Source organism: Belonocnema kinseyi, chromosome 1, assembly GCF_010883055.1.
Source record: "Belonocnema kinseyi isolate 2016_QV_RU_SX_M_011 chromosome 1, B_treatae_v1, whole genome shotgun sequence".
NCBI lineage: Eukaryota > Metazoa > Arthropoda > Insecta > Hymenoptera > Cynipidae > Belonocnema > Belonocnema kinseyi.
The window spans coordinates 138,155,934-138,177,471 of record NC_046657.1 but is presented as its reverse complement, the minus strand read 5'-3'; the positions used below and the strand labels follow the sequence as shown (position 1 = coordinate 138,177,471).

At 35.7% G+C, this 21,538-nt stretch overlaps 1 protein-coding gene across 1 annotated transcript; it reads right to left on the bottom strand.

The window, feature by feature from the left end:
• Window positions 1–2,057: 2,057 nt before the first annotated feature.
• LOC117180219 lies at window positions 2,058–4,329 on the bottom strand. Its single transcript, XM_033372608.1, has 3 exons — window positions 4,291–4,329; window positions 4,084–4,221; window positions 2,058–2,501 (listed from the first exon to the last, which is right to left on the bottom strand). The coding sequence occupies exons 1-3, from the start codon at window positions 4,327–4,329 to the stop codon at window positions 2,058–2,060; spliced, it is 621 nt and encodes a 206-aa protein (XP_033228499.1).
• Between the last annotated feature and the right edge of the window lie 17,209 nt (window positions 4,330–21,538).

Here is a 21,538-nt window from a genome sequence, read left to right as displayed (position 1 = left end):
AAATTACGTTTCAAATTTATACTATAAAAGTAATAATGGAAGACAAAAAGGAAGAAAGTTGGTTTTTCTTACAAGTTTACAACTCTAAGAAACTAAATTTGTATTGAAAAGTGATGTGCATAGTCATTCTTTTGCTAGCATATTTGTTTTCAATATCTTTTTCCTTGGATTTAGCTTGATTAACAATTCTTAGACGAAAGAGCAAAAATCGACGGAATATTTTCTCTTCTAAATTGTGGCACATCAAAATCTGACTGCTTTTGAATAAATTGAATCTTGATAAAAAGAAATCGAAGAGATTCATTGTACCACATTTTTTTACAACCAGGTACAATGATCTAAATATTTGTTTCATTTCGTGCAAAGTATCAAAAGTAGCTTCGTTGACGTAGAAAAGCAAGTTTTCTTTATATTCTTTGTAGGCTACGAATTTGGTTACATCGAGATGTAAAAAACTAGCCGAATTCATGGAACCGACTGATGCAATGCAAGAATCACAGTTCTTACTGTTTTTCTCAATGCTCTTTATAAGATAACCAGCAGTGCGATATAAAGCATTCTTCTCAATAGTGCCTAATGGTTCAGTAGGTAGTGTTAATAAACATAAATCCATTGTGGCATTAGCTGGAAATGGTGGAAAAATGGAGTATGATGATTCAGCCACTTCAGTTTCTTGCAACTGATTTCTGGCTACACTGATTGCATTAGCTGAGGTAGCTTAAGCAGGAGCTAGTAATGGCGGTGCAATAGCCGGTAATGCCTTCTTGGAAACATTACAAAAGTTTTCGGGAATCGTTTTTTGAGTTATTGGTGATAAATTTAAGTTTATTGTTTGAGCTGGGAAATTTTTGCTATGCTTATTATTATCTTTCTTTTGACATTTACTTTCCTGAAGGAACTCAGACAGATAGTAGCTTTCGTCATAATTGTAGGTACTGGAATAAATGGGTCTAGAATACAGCGCAATGGAAATTAATCACAAGTCGTATTTAAATTGTAAAACATTAGGCATAACATGCTCTGAACGAATTACGGTAAATAAGTTTTCAATAGCGTCCTGGCTGAATCTGGATGTGAGGAAAAATTAAAAACCTTTCTTATTTAGCAAATACTCGCTAAGCTCAATTGCGGACATTGTTGACAGAATGAATCCTTTTTGACAAGGTTTGAATATCCCTGCCTCGCCAATTCGCATCATTCCCATAAGGTCCGTAATGTCCTTCAGAAAAGTGATTGTTTCTTCGTATTTATCCTATTTACCAATCTGTACTACTTTGCAAGGTTGCCAAAGAACCAAGCAGCATTTTTGACAATTTCTTTTTTTTGAAAGAATGACATCTTCTGCTTTAATATGTGATGTTAAAGTGAAGACTAAGTCTTCTTCTGACTTAAGCATTTCAATTAAATGATCACCGTCAACAATATTTGTAGGCATATTGTAAGCTTCCTGAATATCCTGCGGTAAATAAAATTTTTTGTTATTGATTATGCTTTGCACTGTATTTTCTAGCAAATGTGGCACATCTGCAAAGAAGTAAAGAACACGCTCAGGATCCCCATGCGGATGAGGATGAGAAATCGAATTCTGTATTCCAGTTCTTCTCCATCAGTGATTCCAAATGCATTCCAGCAGAAAAAATTATTCGGTACCATATCAAACGTTATACTATTGACTCTTAGTCCGAAGGTTTCTGCTTTGGCAATTATCCTTAAAATAATTCGCTTTAATAAGGCAACGTCAAAACTGGTACCTGTAAAGTCATATCCTATAACTTATTTCCAGCGTGCACCAGTCCAGCTGAAATATAAACATTGGCTTGCTTGACCTCACCCTCCATACCAGCTAGAAGAGTAATGTCACCGACGTATTGTTTAGTCTGAAGATCAAACATTTTGCCTCCAAGAATCGTGACTTCGTCAATTACTACAGAGCATTCTCTGCCAACATCATTTAGAACATTTGATACTTTATGTTTTAAATACAAGAACATTCTGTTCGAAATCCCAGGTCTAAATTTGATGTGCTCGATTCGCCTGCTGAGAGTCCTGCTGAACGGCTAGGGAAATCCTTGTCTAAGCAGTTCATCATAACCTGTGTTTCCACACGTGAATTTCAAACGCAATGCTTTTTTAATTGTTGTATTAGACCATGCCTTGGGTCTTGGCTTTCCTTTGGCTCTCTGCAGCTTAACTAAATTTCGAATTTGATCCTCTACAAACAAAGACATTAATACGTTTTTGAAATTAGCATGTCCATCTCTTTCCAATTTCCTTTTTTCATCAAGAGCTTTCTGGAGTCTGATTTTCAAAGCTTTGATTTTTTGTTCCTGTTTCTGAAGTAGAACTATTACATTATCAGCCATTACTCCATCCAATGAACTCCCTTTCACCTTTTCTTCCGCAGTCAGATTTCTTGGACTTTCATGTGGCTCACGTGAATTTTCCTCTGTTAATTCCTTCGTCGTCACATGCGGTGGATTTTCTTGTGGCGCATATGAAATCTGATTGTGTTAAGTACAAAATATACAGTTAGATAATATAATAATATGATAATAATATTAATAATAGATAGTATTAATAGTTATCGTTAAAGTTAATATCTATATATCAGTAACGAAGACAATTTTTGGAGCATTTGATTTGCTTAAATAATATATAAAAATTAAATTCGTTAAAAAATAAAAGTGTCTGTTATAAAGTTAAGAAGTTATTTTATGCAGACAAAAATTTGACAGGGTATGCAAATTTTTACGCCTTAATATTCTTCATCTCTCATTACGTACAGCATCTACACAAAAAAGTACAAAACAAGGAAACAATTTTAATAATCTTGCTTTAATAGTTTAGACCATAATTCTTTTTTTGTAATTCTCTTAAAGGCATTGTTTTTATATGTTTACCTTTTAATTCACTACTAACACGTGGCAAGAAGCAACTGTGCTGGCAGATGATTTACTTATATTTGAAGAAATTCAAGTGTCAAATTTGTCCAGCCTTATCTGTTTCTAAAAAAATTAGAAGATCTTAAAATGTTAAAAACTAGTTGCAAGTACTATACTAGATGTAAGGTGTCGTAAAAGCATATTTTATCTAACACTTTTATATATAAAATTGGACACATTTTTATTATACATATAAACACGAAATTTAAAATAAACAAGAATTAATTAAATTAAACATGTATTAAGAAGTAAGAAATTTTAATTAAATTAAAGTAAAAATTGTAATCCTATTTAACACTCAATAATAAATCTAATGTGCAGAATTTCTGAAAATAAAACTTAGAATCTAACGATCAAATTTGGACAACCACCTAAAAACTTCCTAAAAAACAAAATAAAAACATTATTTTTTCGACAGAAAATAAAAAAACAGGCAAGAAAAAGAGAAGGCAACCAACTAAATTCCTTTCTTTTTTATTTCTTTAGACTTTTGTATTTTTATTTTATTTTTATTTGTGAAAAATATTCACCAACTTTTCGGCACTTATATAGTACCCTTATCAAGGAAAGACAAATTTCTTCGAGATAAGCTTCTCAATTTTCTTTCCTATGTTTTATTTTCTATATACAAAAAAAATTTGTTTCTTCTCTATTTTAGGTGAATTTTTTTCTTTGTTTAAAAATTATAATAGGAACATTTTATTATGGTTGCCCAAATGTATACGTTGCCCAGTGGGCACAAAACTATGAAAATTCCACGAACGTCCTTGGGACGTTCCTAGGACGTCCTATGTCCTAAAGATGACCTAAAGATGACCTAATGACGCCTTAGAGACATAAACGTCCTCGGGACATCTTTCGTGCTAACATTAGACGTTCCAAGACCAAGATGACTAAAATGACCAAAAGACATGGTATAAAAGACGTCTTGGGGATGCCCCAAAGATTTCTCTAGGACATCCTTAATTTTTTTGCTCACTAGGTGGATTCTTGCTTTTATTTTCAGGAATTATGCACATTAAAGATGTATTTTATCATAATAAAAATTAAAAAATTTTCAGCTTATTTGTAAATTTTCGTTGAAAAATCTGATTAAAACACACTCAATTAATTTTTTTTTAATATCTACTGGTACACATACTGTTTTCCCTGATCTCATAAAAATAGCGTCACTTTTTCTTTTCCTAACTGGTAGACTAGGAAACAGAGTTGGAAATGCGTCCTTTTTTAGCCTCCTTTTATTGTTTATAGTTTCCCACATAATAGACTTAAAATGTTCCTGCAATCATAAACAATAAGGTACATTACCGACTTTTATCAGATTATTTATTGAAAATTAAAGCCTTACCTCACAAACAGTAGATTTCGATTTGAGGTATCCAATCATCTCGATTAATACTTTCTAACCATAATTTTTTAAGCTTAGAATCTTTTCGAATTTATCTTAAATACAAACCTCTGTCAGAACTATTAGGGCAGTAAAGAATAAGACAAGACTCCATTTTTTTCATTAAAAAGATTTATTTTTCAAACAAACACTCTACGAAAATATATACTGACATATAACCTTTTCTTAAGAATACTTCAAATATTTCGCGCTTCGTTACGTATTTCCGATTCCGGTTTCGCGGCGGCTAACTTTACTGCAGCAATGGAAGCTTGTGACTTGCAATTTTCAAGACGGTCATGACGAATTTTGTGCGAACAAACTACAATTTACTCCCTAAAAACTAGCTGCAAGAAGATTTAACTTCAGTTTTTTCTGTGACGTCTTTAGGAGAAAGGGTGAATCTATCCAGGCATGCACAAGAAAAAGTAGCTGTACGATGCAGGGATTCAGAATCCCCGTGTCAGCGATTGGTCAGGGTGAGCAAGGGGACTCGCAATCGTCGTCATCATGCGACTGCAGCTCTACATTGGTTGGTAACTTAACCCCTGCAAAGTCTACTGCTATAAGAATAGTAATGACGCCGTGCAATACGAGTATTGACAAGTTTTGTGTTGTTTGTGGGAAATATGTCATCAGTATTGAAAGAAATCCATTTACAGATTAATTAAAAGAAAATGACAGAAATGTCCTTAGTCTAGATACTAGTGAAATGGACAATTTGTGGACTCTGAAAACTATATGCATAAAATGTAGATTTCAACTTTAGTTGACTAATACATCTGGGTACAATCGTAACAATATATCTCTTATATCTTATACATCTGTTTAGTATTGAACTCTTACTGTCTTTATCACCAATGTCCATGATATGGGAGAAACTTAGATGTCGACTAATAAAGATTCTTCTAATATAGATGCGCAAAATATTGAAATGCAAGTTAAAGATTCGAGAGACGAACATAATAATTACAGTTTTATAGAAGAATCGAAAGAAATGGATGATCAAGATACGAATTTGAATGCATTTACTCAAGATTAACTGAGTGACTTGATTCGAGACCCACGTATATCGAAAGAACTTTTTGATTTAGTAGCACCTACATTAAAAGAGAAAGAGGTTTTGCTCCTGAAACTCGTGTATACTTTTACCGAAATCGAGATTTGTCATTTAGGAAATTTTATTCAAATGAATTGAATTTGGTATATTGTAACGATGTTGAAGGCCTAATAAATGAATTTAAGTGCGTTAATTATGAAGCTCGTGACTGGCGTCTATTCATAGATTCTTCGACAAGAAGTTTTTAAAGCTGTTTTGCTCCATAATGCTGGTCTCTCAAGAGAGATACTACAACTCCACATAAAAGAAAATCCCTTCGTGGATCATTCGCCAGTAAACGAACACGTCATTCGTACATTTATTTGGTTAATGACAGATTATATATGACCCACACATAACCTCTAGAGGTCAGTGGGACCCGTGGGTAATAATATAGCCGAACGTAAAATTTCCGGCTCTTTCAGAATCTCAGCTCAAACAGATAATAACTCTCAAATTAACAAAGTTGGCCTTCAAATGACCTTGACCCTGACGTACAGGTGCCATCTGGGCTACGGATTCGTGATCAGTACGCCTCAAAATGTATTTTGAAAGCATCATTACCTCAATATGCGCAAACCATGACAAGCTGCTAGTTTCAGAAGTTCTAAAGAATGCTTTTGACCTTCATGTGATCTCTGAAGGTCACTGGGACCCGTGAGTGAAAATATATCGAAACTTACGATTTCCCGCTCTTTCAGAATCTGAGCTCAAAAAGATGATATATCTCAAATCAACGAAGTTGACCTTCAAATGATCTTGGTCCTGATGTGTAGGGGTTATAGGGGCTAAGGATTTGTTACCAGAGCACCCGAAATCCACCTTCATACACAACTTGACAAAAATTATTTAAACGAATTAGCTTATGCAGAATTTCAAAACTATAATTCTCCAGTCCGAAAAATGTGTTTTTCGTGTACGGCAGCGGGATTGTTATACCTATGCGCCCGAAACACCGGTCTCTTTTCCAGTTTTCTGTCACTTTGTTTCTAGAGTTTACTTCTCAGTGAAGGTTCTATACATTACAATAAAATACGAAGTATTTCAGTATTTATTTATAAACATTAATTTATACATAAACTATGGTAGAAAATAGCCTAATTAATAGAAACCTAAAAATATACTAAATAAACAATTACCTCACATTTTAAACATTTAAATAATTCACTAAAATTCATTAATAGCCTGTAAAAAAATTAAGTAAATCCAAAACTTTTTCAATTAATGTTAGGTAAATTCCTAACGTGACTCCGCTATTAGCGACGAGCCGGAAGCCTCATCGAGGACGACTCTGATGGGTAAGAGTTCGTAGTTAGTAGGGTGGAAGTGTCAGCGTGAATTCGACTCAGCAGGGAAATCGCGTGTCTCTCCAAAACATGCACCATATAAAGAGATGAATGTTCTCAAGTTACGGCCAACTATACGGCGTTTATGAGAAAACGGGCAACGTTCCAGGGTAAAATTTCCTTATCTTTACAGGCGGGGCACTATAGAGATTAGCCAAATATGTCCTTAACTACTCGTAGGAACAAAATAATTTCTTTGGAGAAAACATGTTCCCTGTGAAGAACGAAATCACCGAGGAGCCTTAGATGATACTCGTAGTTTGGAATCTATTCGTGGAGAACTATCTGGGCGTAAAGGGTACCCCAATTGAACTGCAAATTTTTAAATAGCTTTTTTTACATATATAAAATTTAATATTATTGAAGCAATTAAAAAAAATGACAAAAAATATTTAAGTTTTACAAATTTATGTCGACTTTTCAATATGGCTGCCTTGAGGACGAACTATAGCTCTAATTTGCTCGAAAAACAGCTTGCAAAATGCCCCAAATCGAAAAGTCGTGAATGATAAAGATCTGGCATGAGCACATTCATGCAGCGTGCGACTCGTTTGTCGTGCTTAAGACAGCTGTATTGAAAATTCGACATAAATTCGTAAAATTTAAATGTTTTTCACCATTTTTTTCAATTGCTTTAATAACATTTAATTTTACATAAAAAATGCAGCGTTCTAAAAAGTTTCAATTCAATTGTGCCACCCTGTAATTCTAATGATATTAATGCAAAAAGGTGAAACCAAACAGAAAAACCATGATGAACAAGTTTGTCGGAGACTGCTGCGAAGAGGTTGAGATTCCAAGCAGCAGCCAGCCAGGCAGCCATTCTGATAGCAGTACACGGAATGCAATCAGTTTACATAAGAAGATGCGGCTGAGAGCTCTAATAATTTCTTATAGTCAGGCTCTTCAAGGTTACTTGAAAGTAATTAGAGTGGAATTAGAGAAGACAATTTCTAAGGTGTAACCTGGAGAAGTGATGACAATATTTGAGACTCCAGATTCTATAACCCTGCATAAAATTTGCCTAACCGCTTTAGGCTGCTCGAGTTCGCCCCTAAAGGCTTGAAAACTAGTTTCCGAAAATTTCACATTTTAAAATATCACTTTGTGACAAAAATATTGCCCTAATTGAATTATTCGTGAACAGAATAGAATCATTCAAATAGCATTGAATGTGTGCGTGAGAGGTGATAACTTCGGAGCTTCGACCTGTTCGACCACAGCCTCGCGTCACTTCGTTGGGTCCCTGTACTGGCATCATTATAGTCTATTTATTTATTTGTTTAGACTATTAAATAAAAATTTTAATATCAAACCACAAGTAATTTTTAATTAGAGTAAAATCGTTAAGTATTTGCACCTCAAATGACATATACTTATTTACCGGGTGATTATAAACATTCAGAAAAACATATCTTACTTCACAAATTAAAAAAAAATTGTTTAAACAAAAAAGTTAATTTTTGACCAAATAGTTTGAATTTTTACCAAAAGCTCTTTTTTGTGTTAAAGGATTCTTTACAAGTTCATTTTTCTAATTTTCCTTCGAACTAAACTTGCTGTGATTATACCACTAATAAGTTAAAAACTATTTAGCACGTATTCAGTACTTTTTATAAAAACAGCATGAATACAGTTTGTAGAAAATCTTACAAAGAACATAATAAACCGATAGAGTATTGTAGAGATTAAATGAAAATTATAGTTTCTAAATGGAAAATAAAACGGAAAACTTAGGCCAACTACTTTTAAGTAAATAATTACGCCCTAAACTATTCTTTCTATGGTAAATATATATTTCTTTTCCAAAATTGATTAAATTATAAATTAGGCTACTCTTTCTGATTTCATAAATCAAGTTGAAAATTGAGTAATGTGCTTGACTTTATACTGAAAACATCCTTAATATTTTAAATGTATTACTAAATGAAAAAATAATGTTTTCTGTTCACATTATGTTTTGAATGTACACCTATTTTAACGACATTGTTTACGAACATGATGCTTTCTAGCGGGGTAAATAGCGCGGAGCAACTGGGCTCCGAAGTTATCACCTCTCACGCGCTCGGTCAATGCTATTAAAATGATTCTATTCTGTTAACGAATAACGAAATTTCCTTCAAAGTGATATATTAAAAATTTGAATTTTCGAAAACTGATTTTCATGCCATCAGCGGCCAACACGAGCGGTCTAAAGCGGGCAAGTAAATGTTATGCGGGGTTATAGAATCTGGAGTCTCATTTGAAGATTGTCACTTTAAAAATGATTCTATAACCATCACGTGTTTGGACAAAGTGTACCGAACTTGGAACATTAAAGCTTTTGACGGGCGACAATCTTGGATAGGAACTAACATTAAAGTGATCAAAAGTAAAGACATTTCAAATAGAGTAGAGATTTTGGCTTAGATTCCTAGTATCTTCAGGAAAGCAACATCAGTACTTGAAATAATAGCAATCCCCAATTCAACTATGCAAACAGAAGGATAGAAGCCTATCTATGTCAAGGCTAGTATTCAAGCTACTTTACTTGTAACAAGTGTAAAGCTAGGAGTGGTCAGGCTTCTCAAAGAAATCGACTACAGGCCTCACTATGGGTTAGAGAGGATTAACATAATGATCCTTTTAAAAACAAAGTAACACCCGTAGACAGAGTTTTGAATATGTCTTCGAAAAAAGTGAAAGAGACAACTGAAAGTTAAAATAGACTCTATATGTCCCTCTTATAGTAAACAATTTATCTACAATCAAATTTCACCACGCTAGAGGTTCGTCTGCTATGCCAAGCAGACGTTTGTCTATGAAAGCGGATCAGTCATTTATGATAGTTTTTTAAAAGCACCTAGGACCACACTTTATGGACTCTATAATGTACAGAATTATATATATCAAACAAATAGAATTTGCTGCGAACGTCCTCCAAAAGGGTATGAAAAAAGCATACGAGGATAATTTTTCTCTACATTTAAAAAAAAGACATACAGAGATGCACCCTTGTGGAATCCTAGAGTATAGGATCTAAAAAAAGGCACTCGTCACCTTTTTAACACAATTTCTTCTGGAATGAAAAATATAACTGTTCACTGCTAGATTCCAGAGCATCTTGAATAGCGACTCCTCATGACAACAGAAAGCATTGTTACTGCATTTGGGTGAAATGATTGAGAGAACTAATGAAATGCTTGAGCGCCTTATGAGGGTATACTTTCTAGGCTCGGTGTTTGAATACACACATGAGGGGGTGTTTCATGAGTCGTACCTCTTTAAACGACAAACTTTTGGAGCCAGAATAGAAAGTAGCCAGTCGTATTGTCACGGATCAAAAAGTTATATGGGTAGTTATACAATGTACCCATTTCAAACTGCAGGTGATAATAAAATATTCCCTGCATTGATTCTAGATGAATTTCAGTCTTTGTTGGTCCATTGTGCAGCATATTTCCGGCATGTTTAGCAATGGAATACAAGTCGGTAACATGGAGGAAGGTTAAGGCAGTCTTCAATCCAATATCGGGTAAGGATACATACTAAGCGGCAAAATCTTTTAGACCAATTAGCGTGACGTCGCTCAATTTGAAAACATTAGAAAAATTAGTAGACCTTTACTTGAAAGAGAAAATCCTGACGGAGAAACCTCTCCATAGGTATGAATTTGCCTTTTACGAAGGAAGATCAACCGTAGACGTATAAGGGTACCTTGGTGTAACTCATGCAGTCAGTGTTTAATACAGTAGAGATATGGTGCAGGGACCGTTGTTTGTCCAAAACTCACACATTTTACCACAAAAAGGAAGCTTCCGGATTTTAGATGTGTTAAGTTTTGTAGTAGGAATGTAGAATTTTCAAAATCAGCGATGTACGTAGGAAAGATATTTGGCCCGATATTAACCTGTAAACTCCATATTGACGGAATGGTAAAAACAACTAAGATGGATTTTGAGCCGGTAGATGCGCAATAGGGAAAACCTGGGACTTAAAATACAGGATTACTCACTTGTTATTTACAATGATAATCAGACCCATAATAGAATATACATCAACGATCTGACTGCCAAAGACTAAACTAATCAGTATTATTTGGCAACTGGAAATTCTCGAAAAGGGTTTTTGATTGGCGTTTACTGGTTCTATTCTTCCCAAAAGGAAAGAATATATAGAAAAACGCCTAGCGTTAAGATAACGACACAACAGGCCACATATACTAGAATTTTTCAGACAGAAATAACAAGTATCTATTTAAGATTTACTGTAGGAAGTTGTTAAGCGGTACAAACTTTAAACCACAGAACACATTTACTAAAGCTTTTCAGACCGAAATAATAACTGTTTGAGGGTCTTACTTCTGAAAAGTTAACTTCTTGGCTAGTATTGTGTTGCCTTTAAGGACTTCTTAAGGTTTACATTAAAAACTGGGTCAGTTTGATTTGGGTACTCGGCGATGAAGATATTGAAAAAAATGAAAAAGCAGACGCACTGGATAAAATGGAAGCTTAACAGTCCCTGATTGGCCCGGAAACCTACTGTGGCATTTCGTTTGCATCGGAAAAAACCTGTATTGTGATAAATGCTTTCTGGACGTGCTTCAAAGATATTAGAAGGGTACCAAAAAAGGCTGCATTATAATAATTTTATATCTGGTACATGTAAAAAGTAGACCCATGAACTTGCGAACATAGACAGAAGGCAGATTAATGTCTTAGAAGGGATGCTTCCTGGACACTGTCGATTGAAAAAACACTTGACGAACATAAGGATTGGAGACAACATTCAGCTGTGAAAATGTGATTTTTTTAAGGAGAAAGCTTATCACATACTTCGGGAATGTGATGCACTGGCGTGCCTCAGAAATGAATACATGGATGATTATTTCTCTTACCACATAACTTGAATGACATCCCCTGCAATTCAGTGTATCTCTTTATGACAAATACTGAAATTTGAGGAGCCTGGAACGGTGATCAAATTGGATTCAGGAACATTCCACCTTTTCTACTCGCTGTTCTCGCCTGTTCACATAGAAATCAGGTGCCGTTGAAAACCTCTCTAGTTGAGAAGAGATTCGATTCTTTTGCGAGCAAGTATATGGAGATACTTATTCAGATATATACGCTTCAGATATATCACTATTTCGTAAATTTTGACAAAGGCAAAGGTCGCAATGTTCGGTGAAAGGGCGTTCATTAATTACTGCTGAAAAAATAAAGAAAGTTATCATTGAAACTACAAAATTTTCGGCGCCACGAACAGACAAAATCAAAAAATTTTGGTGAAAGAAGTTCACTAATACGTTCCAACATGTGGCTCCTATATTTATCACTTTCTGACATGAGGCACAACCTATTCCGCAGTGGTTAGTGGAAGGACGCGCCGTACGGATCCCGAATATCAGGAAGGAGCTTACCAATTTTGGGCATAATGTTTCTGTATTAGAAAAACGTATTATAGTATGATTTTTGTTTTTGCTGTTAATTGAGCGGTTTCAGAGATAAAGAGAAAAAATCGTTATAACTTACTCGCGGGCACTCTCGCCCAAGCCCCATCCAAGGCAGGTTTTGGAGCTATTTGTAACTACTCTTGTCAATAAAAAATAGGACTTATGAAAGTAAGATATTGTGCACATTTCATAAAAGTGATTTGGTATTTAAGATATGCACAATATTAATACATAATAAAACGACTCACAGAAAATCTATCGCCGGTACAAGTTTTGTAATATTATTCTGATGAATACGAATAATAAAAAATAGGAGGTGTTAATCACAACATCTATAATTACTTTCTTGCTTAGAAACGGCTTAATTTTAGGCGTTAAACCTGTTGAATTTTTGGTTAAATGGACCAAGTATAACAACCATATAGGTACAATTTTCAGATTTGGATGTTGCGGGCCCACAATCCCACATGAGATTAGCACCCTCCTTTGTCAAATACAAATAACAACAGGCCGATGCCTTTGTTTCATTTGATTCCAGCGATAGTACACATTGGTCTAACACTACTAACAACTTTGGTGCTTAAAATTCGTGTACAGGAAGACAAAAATTCGCTTCTACTAAGAGAGCATGCTAAGAATTCCCTAAATGGTATATTCTATGCAATCATACGTAGATAAGAGATATCGATGGGTCTCCTCAACATGTTTAAGAACATGGTCCTCTGCTCCTTGACGACAGTCTTTAGGGGGAGCCAGATGTCTTGAGGGGCCTGATGGGGGAGTACGAGTTCTGCACTACGCTAGGGGGCGTTTCTCTGTAGAGAAAATGGATAGGGCACACGCTGAAGGTAGAAATATCGTCAAAGTCAGGTTCGGGGTATGTGTCTTTGGAATCCTCTCCGGCTTGGGTGTCTCGTGAGGAGTGCTTGCATATCCCGTAATGTGCAGAAACATAATCTTCGATTGATAGGGATTGTCGGGTTTCGTCCTGCGGGGGTGGAGTTGCGTGTTCACGGGGAGCTTGTGCGCCTTATGATGGGTTTATTTTAACGTTTTCTATTTGATAGACCGCAAGCTATTCGAAGGATTTGATGCCTGAGTCAATAGAGGTATCGGCGGGGTGCAGATCCACACTCTTGCTCGGACTTGCGGGTTAATAGATTTCGTACGCGTACAAGCTTACGCCGCCAGGATCAGGATCTATGAAGGAGTGCTCCTGCTGGATCCGTAAGCCTTAATCTGGACCGAAGATACAGTTAAAGAGCCTCCTGAAGTGAGGTCACTCGAAAAGGAAGTACAACGAGAAATAATGTGTGCTTGATAAGGTAGTTGGTCTCCAGAAGATGGGAGCACGGTAGCTGGGACAGGAGAGAACATTACAATGCAAATATTCAGAAAGATTGTCGGGAAGTCGGTAGATTATACGGGCCTCGAAATTGGAGTTCGACGAGTTCCGGCAATAAGCTCTTTGAAAGGTAGCTTGTATGGTTCCCTGATTATCCCCTTACAATTTCACTAAGGGTGACAAATGCTCTTGAGGGTGGATTGTCACCTCCCGTGTACTGTCCTCTGCCCGTGTTCTCACTGTAACTGCGGAATTATTGGAGCACTTGGGCCGAACCGGAAGGACCACACAAGTCCGGGAGCAGGAGGGGATGAGGGTCCTTGTGCGCTAGGTTTCCACAACATCGCGTTGTCGGTGGTGCCGTTTATGTCTTGGTTTATTTCTCCTTTCTCTCGTGGGGTTTATTTTCTTAGTGGGGAACCTTCCGAGCAATAGAAACACCTGTTATTAAACAAACCAAAAAATGGGAAAAGGTCATAAGAAGACTCAATATAAAATCATAGGGAATATGAAGGTGCGCCCTGGCACACTTTGTCCCCCTTAAAGGCCACCTATAAGTCTCCACCAGCGTGTGCGAGGCGTAAACGTGTTGATAGTGGTACCCGCATCTGTGATTGCATCATTGAAGCCCCCTGAAAGGCAACCGGTAGGTTCCCGACATAGGGTGATGTGCATAGTGTGAGTTTTTGGGTGTTGACCCATACACTAATAATCGGCACCCTAGGGGCCCCCTTTAAAGGAAACCAGTAGGACCGCAACGAATTGTGATAAGTAAATTTTGGGCGTATGGGTGCTGACCCATGCACCCTCAATCGGCACCCTAGCAGCCCCCTTAAAGGCAGCCAGTACGTCCACAAGGGAAGGCGTTAAATATCGTATAAATGTGTAGTTGAGTGCTGAAAAATAAAGTTATTTAAGTTTTTGAAATCGTCATTCGTATTGTATAATAGGTATAAGTCCTGAAATTATTCTTTCCTGCCTATCTGCTTGATAAAAACTAAAAGGTAAAGTAAGATGAGGGAGGGGTTGAGGGTATGGAAAGAAATAAAAAGAAAAATTGATTTATTTTGTGTTTGCTCGCGGTGGATCAAGTCTGGAGGAGTAAAGCGACGAAGGCTAGTTGGCTGTTTGCTGCGTACTGTGTGTTGTCAAAGAAAACGGTGTTGGTGCTGTATTGCGCCTTGTTCTAGAGCCGCAAAGGCAATCTGGGTTGGCGGGATGCCAAGTGCTGGTATGCTGGAACGAATGCAGGCAAGTTACGATGGTCTTTGGCGCAGTAGCTGCTTCGAGAGAGGCGATACCGACCTTGGACGCCGGATGCCTTTTGAAAAAGCAGGATATCGACCTTACGCGTTGTGTGCCCTTAGAGCGAAAGGCACCGCGGGGTGCGGGAGTTGCAGCAAATGAGGTAACTATCGATCGGTTCTTAGCCGAATATCTCAACTGTGGTCTGGTAGGAGGTCATCTTCTGATTGGCAGAATCCGTGTCTCGAGCAATATTGAGACTGTCGAACTTTTGGCTGAAAAAGAGCATCCTGTTGTCATAAATGGAAACCTTCCTCATTGCGATTACGGACAGGATTGTGAGCGCCAGAAGTTATCGTTGACACGTATTACATCGAGATGTGCTTGATCAGTGCCGAATATGTGTAGATACCAAAGTATCCATTGAGCAAATTATTTATGGCTGTCGCTTAATGGTTTTGAGAGACTATACGCCCAGACATAATGATATGGCGAAAATTATACATCAAAAACTTATTCTAAACTTTGAACTATATATACACTCCAGCGCTCGTTTAGGAAAAAAGGCTACATTTTATATTTAGATCTTACTATCGAGATGGATTATTATATCTAAGCTAATCGACTCGATATCGTGATGCGAGAAAAAAATATTGAAGAGTCTACATCATCGACTTTGCTTATCCCCTAAACCGGAATTTGCAAATAACTGAGACATCTAAAATCCATAAGTCTAGCAGACTAGAAGCAGCAGCTTAAAGGACCGTTCTATTGAATCCCTGACGTATTACAAGAACTTTTTAGAACGTCAGGAAGTAAGCGAATAAAAACCTATAGAGAGATGATAGTTTTAAGAAAGCATCCAGGGAAACAATTATTACCGGCAACGCTCGCGGCCACTACATAAGAATGCCAGGGGTTAATGATGGATTTCAAACTACCACATGCTCCAAATCTGTACCTAAAACGTAATAAAGATTTACATATCGTATTAAATTAATTTGCGACATTATCATTTTATTAGGAACTGTAATTATTGTTCGACCGTTGTGTATAATGAAAAACCTAGTCCACCTGCTAACAAGTTACCCAACAAATATATCATTGAGATTCTCTAAAATATTTTGAAACGCGTGTCGCTTTCCGCAAATCATCAGTAGATATCATTAATCAAACAGCTGATCAACAAAAACATCTGTGATAAATGGTAAAAATTCGAACATCAACTGTGCCTGCTGAGAATGTTTTGCTTAGCGTTGGGAATTTGCAACCAACCGCATAAAAAGAAATGCCGTAGTAGATTATTAAGTTCGATAACGCTATGAAAGGGGAATTGTTGCGTCACTATTATGAGAGTGTGAAGTTCGAAACTAAAATTAAAAAGTATACAACTTTAGGATGAATCTTACTTCAAAATATTCTGATGTAAAGAAAGTCGCACTAAGAGATCTCATCGCTCAGTTGAAGAACATCAAGAATAATCTACATATTAAACACCGGCAATTGATGTTCTTGCGCAACCTGATGATGATACAGCACCACCACGTCTTTCAGAGTCAGAACCGTTTATTCAACCAGAGGCAAAAGCAGAGTTTTAGCACCCAATACGCCTATTAAAATAGACATACCATATAAAGATAGATGATATGTGCCTTTATTTTTTTGCAGAGAAAATTAATCAAAGTTTGAGTAGGGAACATCATCGAATTATTTTACTTAAGTACCCAGAGCTAGCCACAAAAATAAATGAGCAGAATCTAGCAGACCCACCTTCCATTGATTAACTTCCTTTAGAAGATGTGAACAGCAAATACATGATCAAAATAGAAAGCATAGATGCTAGGGACAGTGTACATAAAGCACCTTGACACGAATTTTGGTTACTCTTTACTAGATTTTAGACATGTAGAATCAGCAAAAAGGCGTTCCCTGCACCAGACGAGTATCACAAAGGATCAGCGCGCAATAATAGAACACCTGAACAGCAAGTTTTACCTGTGCATTTGAAAGCCACTCTAACTGCGTTAGAGGGGTAAGCTCTTTTGTATTCTGCAGCTGTAGCATCTGTTATCATTTTCGGCCTCAGAAGTAGGCCTACAATTGCTGTATTTTCCCCAGGGAGGAATCGTGATCCGCCATGGAAGATCGGGTTGGATATGGATGTCAGGAAAGTAAGGCGTAAATCGGTTCGATGGACTCAATATAAGGAAGGAAGTAGAACCAGAAAGTTAAAACACTTTGTTACTTAAATCATCCACCCAGGGTACATCGAGACATTAGCACTAGCAACATTGAATAAGATTATAGGTTTTCAGCAGCTGAGGCTTGATGTTCTTACTATTGGACTGCGTCGAACAAGAAAAGTAGTGCAATAGGCAACAAAATCAAACCTGTCTGGCAGATAAAAGAAGGTTCTATCATGAACTGAGCATAAAGCAACGTAACCAGCACGACACCGAAGTCCCTTCGTTTGAAGACATGACTAAATATTGCTCAGGTGTTGAATAAAAAACGAACACAATAATTTACACACTGCGTGGTTCCAACTAGGAAAGACAAGAGCTATAAATAACCCTGCTCTGGAGCTGACTAGCATAAAAGATTGAAATGTTACAGCGATGTTGAAAAGGATAAGTAGCTGTGAACATCCAGGTCCGGATATTATGTACACTCTTTGGTAGAAGAAGGGGCTTGACACGAATTTCGCTTTTGTATTAGAGGCGCGTGCCAGTTTTGTGAAGAGCGGCGAGTCGTGAAACATTGGCGCCACTACTCAGGCGCCCGGTCTGCCCCCTGTCTGTTATTATTTTGCATATAAAAACTCGTGACTAGTCATGACTTTATAGTCCATTTGCTGTATTTTATTCACTCACGAATAAATTTTTTATACAAATGGAGGGGCTTCGATGTATAACTCCGAACTCTCGATCAGGGTGCGACTTTAAACCTGGGCATTTAGTGTGCGAAGGTTACTTTTTGAAGGATCATAAAATTTGGATAAAGAAAGTTTTAGCCCCTGATGGAACGGTTATGACGGTGAGTATTACGATTTGCTTACATCGATGTACTTTAAACTAAAATAATCGAATCGCTCTGACGGCTTTATGACTACATTGATTTTTAAATTTTGATGTTTATTTAAGCTGAATTTCGTAAATTGACAAACACAGTGCAAACCAAAATGCAAGATTCATACAATCAATATAATTACAATTCTATCAAAAACAGTAACAAAAGTGAGAACCTCTGGTTTCTTTTAAGACGACTTGAAATTATCCCTTCTAAAACCCCCACCCTCAATTTCCTCTACTTTTGATGATACAAAATATTCTTTTCTGACAAATCGCAAGAAACCCTAATTAAAAAAATCTTCGAGGTTAAATCGAATGCTCAAGTTTTTGATTGTATTTCAATTTAAATGATTCGCCTTGCTTTACCAGTCATCGGCCAAATTCTCTCGCATATCTACAATGCATCTGCAGGTAGGAATATTTCCTGATTGCTGGAAAGATGCAATATTGTTCATCAGCAACTTACTCTAGTAATTATTCAGCCAAGCGTAGCGTATCGTACAAAAAGAAAAAAATAATAATAAAATCAAGTGGCCTAAAACGGATTATGCTCATGCTAATCCACAGTTTTTAACCAATCGACACCAAATTTGGCACACATATTCCTTGAGTTCCCAAACAGGTCGGAAGAGTGGGGGGCATACGGAGGTTTGGGCAGATGAGAGGGGCACACTCGCACTTTTGACCAATCGGGATCAGATTTTTCACAATTATTCTTTGGACTCCCGGGCAGTTTTTAAAAATATTAAGGGGAAGCTGCAGCGAGGGGGAGGGGCAGTTTTTCAAATATATAAAATCAAGTGGCCTAAAACGTATGATGCTTTTGAAAATCTACAGTTTTTGACAATCGGTACCAAATTTTGCACACACATTCTTTGGCCTCCCACAGGTCGTTATATTGCGATGGGCACATAGGAGGGGTAAAAATAAGGGATGGCCCATCCATGGAGAAAATATCCGTAGATATAAATAGTTTGATTGACAACCATACGCTTGCAATAACGGTGTAAGGATAATGCTATTTGCTTTATTTTAAAGCAAATGACAAAGTTTTTTGGAAATATCAGACTTTGCTGTTAGATAATGTGAGCTATATGTTGCAAGAATTGCGAGGCTAACAGTTTAAGGCGACGTAATTGAGCTTGCTTTTAAAATTGAATTTAGACTCGAATTTTAGGTATAGTGCAATTAGTTATATCAGTATATATAAGAGGAAGGGTAATCCTTTCACTGAGGCCAATTTAGGATTTCCAAAAATTAATAATTCCACATCAATTTAACTCTTGTATAGTTTAAATTACTTTTTAGCAAAGAAACACAACAACCATTAATTATGTGAGGTTATTTTTTAAAAGGTGACAAATACGACGACATTTTGCTTTTACTTTTTACGTCCGACATCCTGTGCTAAATCCACTCAATCCTGTTTTTGATGCTGAGCTCTTTTCTTTGAACGCTTCTGTGTATTTGCAATTGGCCCGAAACTACCTACAAGGAAGAAGAAAAAATCGAAGGTTTTGGGTTACACCCCACATACAGGAACATATGAGGCTCAAATTTGGAGCGTACAACTAACTCATTATTTCTTCATTTCCGTACAGCTGATCATGATTAATTTTTTTTATTTTTCAGAATGATTCCTAGACAATTTGAAAAATTGCATGAAATGATTAAACATAAAATCGAAAAGGGAGTTAGTGTTAGAAATCCTCTACCATCGAGACTGCGTGTGGCTTTAGCACCAGAAGAGGGTGAAGACGATGAAGAAAATAAGTGTGGATACACCATGGAACTTTTGAAAGTGTTCACCTAAAATTTTTGAAACGCGTGTAACAGATTTTTAAGCAAAATTTTGGAATCTTCCCATATTACATAATTGTAGAAAGAATATGAAAAGGTTGTTGTAAAGAATTTTGTAAAAGGTTTAACGAAAACAAAAAATTATTTTTAGGTTCCTAGCAAAACTGAAAATAATTTTTTATTCCGAATAATTAATTTCAATAGATTATTTAAACATATTTTAAAACATTTCAAAAAGTTTCAAAAATTTTCAAAGAAGAATTTGAAAAATTTTAAGTATTTTTAAAAAAATTTGGTTGAACAAACAAATGCAGGACAAATTTGAATAATTTTTAAAGATTAGAAGGTTCAATATTAAACCATTTCCCAACATTTCGCATGAGCGTACAATATTTTAAAGTAAAATATTTCAATTTAGAAAATAAATAAAAACATAATTAAATAAAATGGAGTAAATTCAAAAAAATATTTAGAAGAGTTAAACAGATTCAATTTTTTTTTTTAATAAAAAAATAGAGGGGGAAGGAATTTTTTGTTACGGCCACAAATGTAAACAAAAGTGCAAAAAATCTCAGAATTTTTCCAATCCGTTGAGTTTTTTTATCTACGGTTTTTAAAACAAAATGGCGGCCAAAAAACGGAAATCAAACATTTTTAATTTCTTTTTAGCAATATTTTTGGTGATTTTTTCGCTCAAATCATATAAATATTTAATTATTTCAGTAAAAAGGTATTTAAATATTTTATTTTTTAAATAAAATAAAAATAGTGCTAAATAGGTAAAATCATAATATTAAGATTATAAAAAATAAATTTATTGCTATTTTACGTCATATTCATAGCAAAATTCAATGTAGTGAGTGAAATATCGTCTTCTTCCAACCATTGAGTGATTGACTGCTGTTATTTTCATGAAATTAAAAGATAATGTTTACTGATATACAATTTTACATGACTCTGCTGTGTAACACTGAAGTTGAAGCATAATAATTGAAGTACAGTAGAACCGCGGTTATATCCTCTCTGACTTATATCCTCTCGTGCTTATGTCTTCTCGTGCTTATATCTCGGCATAAATCTCATTTAGGTCCGATTAGCATCCACCACCTCGCAGTACCACAGATGGTGGATGCTAAGCGGACACAAATAAGAGTTATGTAGAGATATAAGCACGAGAGGATATAAGTCAGAAAGGATATAACCGCGGTTCTACTGTACTTCAATTATTATGCTTCAACTTCAGTATTACACAGCAGAGTCATGTAAAATTTTATATCAGCAAACGTTAACTTTTAATTTGATGAAAATAATATAATTGAATCACTGAATCGTTAGAAAAAGACGATATTTCACCCACTGCAGTGGATTTTGGTGTCAAAATGACGTAAAATATCAATAAAATTATCTTTTATAATCTTAATATCATGATTTTACCTGACACTAAATATTTTTATTTTGTTCGAAAATAAACTATTTAAATTTCTTTTTACTCAAATAATTGAATATTTATATAATTTGAGAAATAAAATCACCAAGAATATCGACAAAATGAAATTTAAAATTCTTTGTTTCCGTTTTTTGGCCGCCATTGTGTTTTAAAAAAATACGTTGTAGAGAGAAAGTTCTTCGTTTTGGGACTTAATGGGTCAAAATAATTTCGAAAGGTTTCAAGAGAATGTACACATTTTCTTTAAATTCCTGGCAAAAAGTAAAAGATACAAGGCAATTTGATTACATTTTGGATGAGTTTTCGAAATTTTGATAAAAATTGGAGTCAGTTAAAAATATTTTCAGAAATGTAAGAGCTTGTAAATAAATTGAAAATATTTTAAAACTTGTAAACATTTCCGAAAAGTTATCAAACATTTC